We start from the raw sequence: 10,509 nt of genomic DNA, 5'->3' as shown, positions 1-10,509 counted from the left end.
CCTGACGTCACTTCCGCGCGCCGCCGTAAACGTCAGTGTCGGGCGCGTACGGCGGCGGTGAGGTGTGCTATTAAAGTTTGGTCTTGGTTGCCTTTTGCCAGCTATGGAGAGTGATTTCTATCTGCGTTACTATGTGGGTCACAAGGGCAAATTCGGCCACGAATTCCTGGAGTTTGAGTTCCGGCCGGACGGTGAGAGAAGCCTCCCGCTCCCCGGGAGCGAGGACTAGGCCTGGGGGCGGGCGAGTGGGGAGGCTGGGGGTCCGGAATGTGCGACGAACTGGAGGAGGAAGGGACAGATGGCTGTGAGACGCTGATTTGGAAGGAACGATCCTATGTCCGCCCCACTGGTTCTTTCTCTGTGTGTGCAGGGACTCCTGTTTAGTGACGTTTTTGACCATAATGCTTCATTCAACAGACATTACTTGAGCGCCTATCTTGTGCCAGGTTCTGTTCCACATTCTGGGATGCAGGAGTGAACGATGGACACGCTTCCTCTCTCATGGAACTTGTATCCTCGTGCTGGGAGATCGTAAACAAACAAACAAAAAGATTCCAGATAGTGATGAGTGGTCAGAAAATAAAACAAAATGATGAAATAATTGCTGGTGGGCCGCTTTTAGAAAGGGTGGCCATTGGAGAACTCTGAAGAGCAGATATTTGAACTGAGATCTGATTGCCAAGAAGGAGCCAGCCTTGTGAAGCTCAGGAAGAAGAGCATTCTAGGCAGAGGGAGAAACAAGTGTCAAAGCCGTAGGGCAGAGATGAGATAGGCATGTTTCAGGTGCCCAGTGTGGCTGAAGAGTACGGAACTCTGGGGAGAAGAGTAGGAGATGATGTCGGATAAGTATGCAGGGGTCACACCATGTAGTCTTTATAGTTATGGTAGAGTTTAGATTTTTTTCTAAGTGCAGCAGGAAGCAATTGGAAAGTTTTAAGCAGAGGTGTAATCTGTTCTTGAAAAAGTATTGAAACCATTAGGTGCAGAATGGGCAAGAATGGCAACTACTTAATGGGAGACGGTTACAGTTGTTAAGACAAAAAGGATGTTGTTTGGGACTAGAGTGATAGTAAAAGTAGAGGGAAGGATTTTTTTTTAAATTTATTTATTTTTGGCTGTGTTGGGTCTTCGTTTCATGCGAGGGCTTTCTCTAGTTGCGGCAAGCGGGGGCCGCTCTTCATCGCGGTGCGCGGGCCTTTCACTGTCGCGGCCTCTCTTGTTGCGGAGCACAGGCTCCAAACGCGCAGGCTCAGTAGTTGTGGCTCACGGGTCTAGTTGCTCCGCGGCATGTGGGATCTTCCCAGACCAGGGCTCGAACCCGCGTCCTCTGCATTGGCAGGCAGATTCTCAACCACTGCGCCACCAGGGAAGCCCCGAGGGAAGGATTTAGGATACTGTTGGAGGCAGAACCAGAAGGACTTTGTCAATTGATAGGATTTGGGGAGTGGCCAGTATGGTGAAGGAAAAGGAGTCAAAGATGACAGAAAACTTCCACTAAATGGGGGCACAAAGATGAACTGACAAGCCCCAATTGTAGAGAAAGTTTTGTTAACAATAACAAGACAGTGTATTGGGTGTTGTGGTAGAAAGAAACAGAAGATTCTAGGAGCAGAAAGAAGGTACCTAAATTATCCTGAGGGTCAAAGATGGCTTCCTGCATAAGATGAAGATGACACGGGGAAGGGGGGTGTGAGTCTTTAGGAATGTGTAGGAGTTGGTTAGGCAGATGAGTCAAGAAGGCATTTTGGACAGCATTAACAGCAAGGAGGCTGAAAACCCAAAAAGTGCATAGGATGTTTCAGGCAGAAACCAAGACAGTTGACCCTGGAACAACAAAGGTTTGAACTGCATGGGTCCCCTTATATGCAAATTTTTTTCTATAGTAAATATTATGGTACTACATGATGCACAGTTGGTTGAATCTAGGATAAGGAACCATAGATACCAAGGAACCGCAGATGCAGAGGGCTGGCTGACTCTTAAGTTATACTCGGATTTTCGACTGTGTAGAGGGTGGGTGCCCCTAACCCCCACGTTGTTTAAGGGTCAACTGTAGTTTGATTAACTCCAGCTCTGTGAGAGAGGACTATTATAGGAGTGAGGCTGGAAAGGGGCTCAGCTTAACAGTAAGCCACATTAAGGAATTTGGATTTTATCAAGAAGGCAGTGGGAAGCCATTGTTAGTATCAGAGTATTAGAGTCACCTAATCAGATCCATCTGTTACTATATCACTTTGTCCACTGTATGGAGAATTACCTGAAAGGAGAGAGACTTGAGGCAGAGAGACAGTGCAGTGAGGCATCAATTAACTTGGCTCTTTTTAGTGTGCCTTCTATAGGGAAATAATTATCTCCTCTATTTCCTTTTATCTTTTCCTTCACATCCACCATATATACCCAAATTAGCCTGTTAGATGCACATATGCACAAAGGGCCTTGTATACCAAATATGCTCAATAATAAATCCACAGCTTTTCCATCATAGGGATAGATAAGAATGTTTCACAGTCACATGTTAATATTTGTAAAAAGCATTTTACAGTTTTCAGAAGTTTTCACCACTCTTTTGAGCCTTAGAAGGCCCTGTGTGCAGGTAAGTTATCAATTACTCCTATTTTCAGCTGAGGACATTAACCTGCAGAGACATGATTTGCCAGTCACAAAAGAGTCTGTTCTTTTATCACACCTGAGCTGTCTTTTGCAAGAATTGTAATTCATTGTCAGCTGTATTTTTGGCTGGGAGGCTATTTAATAGTGTCGACTGAAAAAAAAAATGCACAACCTAAAGATTGAGAATTATGTTTTATTCGGCAGAAATACTGAGGACTTAAGCCTGGGAGACAGGCTCTCAGATAGCTTTGAGGGACTGTTCCGAAGAGGTAAGGGATGAGCCAGGATATATAGGAGTTTGTGCAAAAAAAAAAAAAACCTAAAAAAACAAAAAAGAACAGGTAGTCAGAAGATCAAAATATTACTATTAACTATTAATTAAAGAAATACCAGACAGCTCAAGTTAAAGAAGTTAGCACTTTTCTATGTAGAGGAAGATGCTTGGCTCCTTGGGATCATTCCTTTGATATGCACGTAACTATCTAGGGCCAGTATCCTGTTTCCCCCACCCTGCATCCCCTCAGGGTCCACCCGTGGGGAGGGAGCTGGGAGTGGTGTGGCTGGTGGCTTGATGGCGGCAACATCCTTTGTTTACTGATAAGGCAGGCTTTATTTATATGTTTTTATTATATATTGAATTTGTTTTTTGCCCCTCACAGGGAAACTGAGATACGCCAACAACAGCAATTACAAAAATGATGTCATGATCAGAAAAGAGGTAATGTATCTTCTGAGAGCCTTCCACTCACTACCGTTTAGCCTTTTGTCCTTTTTTTGTTCTTTCTGTGAGTAGTATTGAAAGATAAAGAATAGGGAAGTATAGACATGTCTGTAGACAGCTTCTAAAGTTTTTCTCAAATCTTCTTTTAGTTTATATTTTCTTTAACAATGCTGAATCGGTAACTGGTAATCATTTGAAGTCTTGCAAATCTTGGTTTGAACCCTGAATCTGCTACTTACTAACCATGTGACCTTGGGCACACTTCCTGGTTGAACTTGATAAGTTTCAGTTGCTTCATCTGCAAAAACAGAAAACCTACCTCCCCCACTAACTTAGTGTTTGATGTATTCCCTGATATGTAGCACTCAATAGAGCTCTTTTAATTTGCATTTGAATGGGGGAAAGGGAGCATGGGAAAGCAGTTGACATCACTGAATGCATGTTAGATGCCAGGCATGACACTAGGTATTACATCTGTGATCTTATTTTAACCCTTTTTGTAAGCCTCTGTGATGGGTGGTATTATATACCCTTTACAGATAAGACAGTGAAGGCCCAGATATTAATTATGGGGCTTGTACAAAGTTAGCCCTCCTAGTAGGAGATTGAGCAGGAATTCAGACCTATGCCTGCCTTTGTCAAGTCCGTGTGCTCCATTTTGGCATGATTTCTACCACACCATTAAGGTTTCATCAAAGTTATTCTTTCCTTTTAAGCACTTTGTCACATTTGAAAATGTCTTAACAGTCAGTATATTCTCATGCTATTGTATTTAATTAGCAATCAGTATTATGCTTACCCACACGTCAGCATCCTCACAATTTTTTTTAATGTGGACTAATATGTAAAATGTAAAAGACATATCTCTGCTCTTCAGAAGCATGTCATTTAGTTAAAATTAACCAGAGTTACTCACAGATCTTTTGTTTGGGGCTCAAGTGTGAGTTTAGTAGGTAGGCAAGGAGTAGGTCCATGTGAACAGGATGTACCAAGAAATAGAAACAACTAGTTGGGGAACTGAGGTGTAGTCATTGGGCACTTCTGACTTTGCTGTCCTCTTGGCATGCTGAGGTCAAGCCGGAATGTCTTCCCACTTACAGAGGTGCCAGAAATAAGTTTTCATGAGTAGTTTTTTTTTTTTATCTTTCATCACTATCTGAGTCAGAATGCTGCTTAGCGATACAATTTAAATTCTGTTTTTTAACTTTCTTTCAGGCTTATGTACATAAAAGTGTGATGGAGGAACTGAAGAGAATAATTGATGACAGTGAAATTACCAAAGAGGATGATGCTCTGTGGCCTCCTCCTGACCGAGTGGGCCGGCAGGTGGGTGTTTTAGCAACTATCCACAGTGCAAAAATCTTACCAATAAGATGAGGTTTACTGCTCTGCATATGACACTGAATATACTCATGTATGTATGTGCGATATGGAGCCCTACACAGAGCAGATTACCAGCACCTTGGTCTAAGGAAGCACTAATCCCACACAGAGGATCGGGGAGAGCAAGTGGTGCTGCTCACCACCTAGAGCCCAGCCCTGAATTTCCTCTTGTGATCCCTCCCTTGCTTCTCAGAGTATTCGCTGCCCATATTACTTACTGAGTAACGACTATGGACAAAACCTTGTGAGGATACAAAGATAAATAAAACATAGTTATTTCAACAATCTAATGGAAGATCATGCAAGCAACTAAGTATATCTGTTTAAATTCATGGCTTAGATATTTATTCTGAAAACATTGTGGCAATTAAAAAATAAAAGCCACTGTCATATTTGACTGAATTAATAGGAAAGGTTCTTCTTTCCACTTTAATGCTGCTTTCCTAATCCAGACTTCTAATTGATTTCATTGCTTCTTCTTTTGTCCTGTACAGCCCATTTTTTCCTTCCTGAAGCCAGAGTAATCTTTTAAAATGTAAATTTGTTTATTCCACTGATTTTAAACTCTCCAGTGGCTTCCCACTGCATTTAAAATAAAGTCCAAACTCCCACCTTACCTTCTACTATTCTCACCATCTCTCACTGTGTTCAGACCTCACCAGTCTTATTTCTGTTACTCAGATACACCTAGGTGGTTCTTAGTTTAGGATCTTTGCATTTCCTACACGCTGCCCGGAACATTCTATCCAAGACTGTCTTTATTATTGAGGTCTTCACATGTCACTTCCTCAGTGATGTCTTGCCTGTCCATCCAATCTAAAATGCCTTTCCCCAGCACTTAAAAAAAAAATCTGGTTTTTGTCTTCATAGCATTTATCATTGTCTGAAATTGCCTTGTTTGGTTTTCCTTATGCATCCCTCTTCCTCCTCCACTGCAACAGACATACACATACACATGCATACTCCTTCAGTACAAGGATTTTACCTATTTTTTTTCACTGCTATATCTCTAGTGACTGAAATAGTGCCAGTGTATAGTAAAAGCTGAATAATAATTATATTTATTAAATTAATATGGAAACTCGTATAAGCTTATTCTAATTAACCTCAGAATGATGGGCCAACTCTTGAGGAAGAGTGAAAAAAATCTCATCCTCAGTACTTACTCAAGTTAACTTTTTAATTAATGTTCATGAGATCTTAGTAATACTATATATATGTATTTTGCTTTAGGATTGATAAAATTTTCAGCTCCATTAGCTCATTCAGCATTCACAATAGTCCTGTGAAGTGGGCAAGGCATACTCCTGTATACCAGCAACAACCTACTGGATAGTGTAATTAAAAACAAAATCCCATTCATAACAGCAACAAAAGCTATACAGAACTTGGAAGTGAATTTAACAAGGTATATAAAACTTATGGGAAAGGGCTTTATAGAAGGACATAAAAACATGTATCATTTTTATGGATGGGGAGACTCAATATTATATTGATTTTCACCAAAATAATTTATAAATTCATTCCAATTCAGATCAAAATCACAACAGGATTTTTCCTAAAACCTGATGGAGCCTCAAATTCATGGACGATCAAAGGGGCAAGAGTAGCCAAGATAATTTTGAAGATTTTTTATAAAACTATAGTCATTTGTATGGTGACATTGCCTCAGGAACTGACCACTAAACCAATGGGACGGAATAGAGAACCCAGAAACATTAACCCATGAATATATGGGAACTTGGAACAGTATATGACAGAGGTGGGCTTTCAAATTAGTAGAAAAAGGATGGACTGTTTAACAAAGTATACCAAGTTGATTGATTGGCAATATATTTATAGAGTATTTTTTAATTAGACGATTTATAGAAATCAAAATTTTAAAACATAAAAGAAAATATAGACTGTCTTATTATTTCCGGGTAGAGAAGTTTTTTAAACTCCTCAAGGGAAAAGATTAGTAAATTTGACTTCTTTACATCTAAAACTTTTTTATCTAAAGATATCAAGATAAAATTGAAAGATAAGCCACAGGTTAGAGGAAGGTATTTGCAAAACATAACTGGCAAAGCATTTCAATCCAGAATATATAAAGAACTACAAATTAATAATAAAAAGGTAAACTAGTGGCAGAATGTGTAAAGGTTATGAATGGACAATTACAGAACTGGAAAAACAAGTGAGCAATAAATTTATGAAAAATTTACAGTTTTATTTGAAAAGTGAAAATGAGGACAACAGTGAAATACCATGTCAGACCTATTAGAACGGTCAAAAAAAAAAAAAAAAGCACCAAGTTTTAAAAAGGATATGAGAAAGAAAAGGGGGATTCATATATACTGGTGGAAACAACATTGGTACAACCATTTAGGGAACGATTTGTTAGTGTCTAGCAGAGCTGAAGATATGTTTACCTTCTAGGAATTTCCTAGAGAGATTTTCACATATATACACAAGATGCATAGAAGGATATCCTTGCCACATTGTTTATAGAAACAAAAATTGGGAACTTAAGTCTGCTTCAATAGGGAAATGAATATTCTAAAGCATTTAAAACTAATGGACTTGATCTACCTACAAAAACTTTGTTGAAAACAAAAAACAAAATAAATGAACAAGCCAAACAAAACCACATAGATAGAGAAATCAGAGTAGTGGTTACCAGAGGGAAGGGGCTGGGGGAGGGGGGGAGGGGGTGTTGCACAATGGGTAAAGGGGATCAACTGTATGGTGACAGATGGAAACTAAATTTTTGGTGGTGGGTACACTGTAGTATTTACAGAAGTAGAAATATAATATTGTACACATGAAACTTTTAAACCAACTTTAACCCAACATGGGAATTCCCTGGTGGTCCAGTGGTTAGGACTCGTTGCTTTCACTGCCGTGGGCCCAGGTTCAATCCCTGGTCAGAGAACTAAGATCCCACAAGCTGCGTGGTGTGGCCAAAAACAACAACAGCAACAAAAAAACAATGTTAACTCAATAAAAAACAAATAAAAAAAAAACACCCTTGTTGAATGAAAAACGCAAAAAGATACATACAGTACAATCATTTATGTAAAATTTTAAAAATATACTACCTAATATAAAATCATGAGTGGAAAGAATACACCCCAACTTCTGGGGAGGCAGGAAGGAGAATAGAGTGGGAGGTGGGTCTAAACTCTAATATTTCTTAAAAAAGAAATCTGACACAAATATGATAAAATATTAACATTTTCAAATCTGTGTGTTAAGAAGTAGAGCTCAATAGATTGTAAGTTTGGGACTTCTCTGGGGGTCCAGTGGTAAAGAATCCTCCTTCCAGTGCAGGGGATGCGAGTTCGATCCCTGGTCGGGGGAACTAAGATCCCACATGCCGCAGGGCAGCTAAAGCCACTATTAGAGAGAAGCCCGCGTGCCGCAACGAAGGAAGAGCTCGAGCGCTGCAGCAACAGATCCTGCATGCCTCAGTGAAGATCCTACATGCCGCAACTAAGACCCAATGCAGCCAAGGAAAAAAGAGAAGTAAATAAATAAATAAAAATAAATAAATATTAAAAAAATAGATTGTAAGTTCCACAAGGGCAGAGATGTTTGTTTGGTTTTGCTGATCTGTCCCATAGGCCCCCCCACAATTCCCCACCCAGTTGATTTTTTTTTTTTTTTTTTAAGATTATAGTACTTGTTTCACTCTTTAGAAATTCAGACCCAAGGGCATACAGCTAGTAAGTGACAAAGCTGAGATCTGCTCAAGGTCTGGAATTCTTTTCCTTGTCCCATGTTGCCCAGAAAAGTTAGATTCTTGGTATTCGTAAAACAGATTTATACATGTTACTCCACATTGTTAACAATGAAAACTCCTATACAAAGCATGATGTAAATTCTTCTAAATGGTGGAGCCTCACACGCACAACTTCCTCTAAGAGTATAAGCTACTCAAGGGCTAAACCAGTATTTATCTCATACCAATTATTTATCTCTTTGTTTCCAGTACCCAGTACAGTTTAGGGCTCAGATTGAAATGGTCTTGGTAATGTGGCCAACTGTATTAGAGTTTGTGTGATTTGGCAGATGATGAACCCTTCTCCTGTGTGACTGATGAAAAATCCAATTCAGCTTGACATTTCATGTTTCTAGGAGCTTGAAATTGTCATTGGAGATGAACATATTTCTTTCACAACATCAAAAATTGGTTCCCTTATTGATGTCAATCAATCCAAGTAAGTATCCATGATCCTTATATCCAGATGTGTCTGTTTTAGAGCAGGCTGATATGAAACCCTCAACCAAATTGGGACCATTATGGTAAGATCTGGTACAAATGTAAGACAGAATTGGTCACCTTTGTCCCCCTCAATAGAGAGACTCCAAATTATATATTTTCAAGGGCTTGCTCCTTTTGCTTTTGGTGTTTTAGTCAATCATTGCTAATAAGAGCTTCTCAGTGACACACACACAGAGTAATGCCATAAGAGCAGCCAAAGTGGGTAAGAATCTGGCCAGAACAGAAATGAAACACGAAAAAACAAGTGCTGGAAATAAACTGTAGAATCAGTGAGTCTGAACACCTTCCTCAGTGTTGGCTATTCAGATAGCACATCTTGAAGCCTGACTTTAGTGAAACTTGAAATTATTCAAAATATAAATTTAAAAATTCATTTTGTCAATAGGGTAAATTATAAAGTTGAGACATGAATCTACATACCACAAAGAATCCTTAGAATTTGGCAACCTCTTTGGCTCTTGTGCTTTGAGGATTTGGGGTTAGATATGGCTCACTTTTAGTACATGTTCGGCATAACTGTCTTCCTGTGAACAGTCTTGTTCTTACCCAGTTATGCTGTAGTAATCGTCAGCCTCTTGGTCCTGCTTAGTACTACTTCTTAAAAAATAAGTTTTCCTAATTCTGAAAGTAATACATGCTCATTGTTGAAAATATAGGAAATACAGAAAAGTAGAAAGGTGAAAATAGCCCGTAAACTTATCAATTAGATAGCCATTAATCTTAAAGTATTTCTTGTCTTTTTCCTGTGCTTTAAAAAATACAGGCTTTTAAAGCACAAAAAATGTAATTGAGATCAACAGTCTGTTACTTTAATCATGATTTTTTTCCACTTAATATAAGCATTTCCTCATTAAGAAGAAACCTTAACATTTTAAATTACCTCATACTATATAGCATTTTAATACATTTATTAATACATTTTAATATATAGCATATAGGCTTTTTCTTCTTTTTGGACACTGGGTTGTTTTCAAAGTTTTAATTCTGTAAATACCTCTATGAGGAATATCCTGGTACATAAATAATCTGGGTTAGTAAATGGTATTTTTTTGCTGAGTTTTCTCAGCTTTTTAAACATTTTTTTCTTCTTGCATTTTAGGGATCCAGAAGGCTTACGAGTATTTTATTATCTTGTCCAGGACCTGAAGTGTTTGGTCTTCAGTCTTATTGGATTACACTTCAAGATTAAGCCAATCTAGATTGAATATTGGTGTGGACACAAGGGGGGTGGGAGTGCTGCTTTTAATTACCATTATCAAGACATTTTTGTGTATATCAGGGCAGTATTTTTTTTATAAACTATAAATGATTGTCTTTAATAAATACGTAACAAAATGAAATTTTTATTATTTTATAAAGACCCGAACATGTGCACTCTTCTCAATTACTTTTTAAGACTAACATCCTATGTGAAGTATTGCCAAAAATCTAATCAACTCTATACATATAACTACCAGTTTACAGGAAGTAAAAGAATAGAGAAACATGCTAAAAAATACAGTGGAAATCCAATCAATATCCTTGT

General features: G+C 38.7%; 1 protein-coding gene across 1 annotated transcript; it reads left to right on the top strand.

Moving 5' to 3' along the window:
- The first annotated feature begins 11 nt into the window (after window positions 1-11).
- MAGOH (mago homolog, exon junction complex subunit) lies at window positions 12-10,350 on the top strand. The gene is made up of 5 exons (XM_059922849.1): window positions 12-191; window positions 3,270-3,328; window positions 4,547-4,657; window positions 8,837-8,919; window positions 10,084-10,350. Exons 1-5 carry the CDS (start codon window positions 104-106, stop codon window positions 10,181-10,183), a joined length of 441 nt encoding a protein of 146 aa, XP_059778832.1. The 5' UTR covers window positions 12-103; the 3' UTR covers window positions 10,184-10,350.
- Window positions 10,351-10,509: the final 159 nt, after the last annotated feature.

This window comes from Balaenoptera ricei, chromosome 1 (genome assembly GCF_028023285.1).
Source record: "Balaenoptera ricei isolate mBalRic1 chromosome 1, mBalRic1.hap2, whole genome shotgun sequence".
Classification (NCBI taxonomy): domain Eukaryota; kingdom Metazoa; phylum Chordata; class Mammalia; order Artiodactyla; family Balaenopteridae; genus Balaenoptera; species Balaenoptera ricei.
This window is presented reverse-complemented; position numbering and strand designations above follow the sequence as displayed.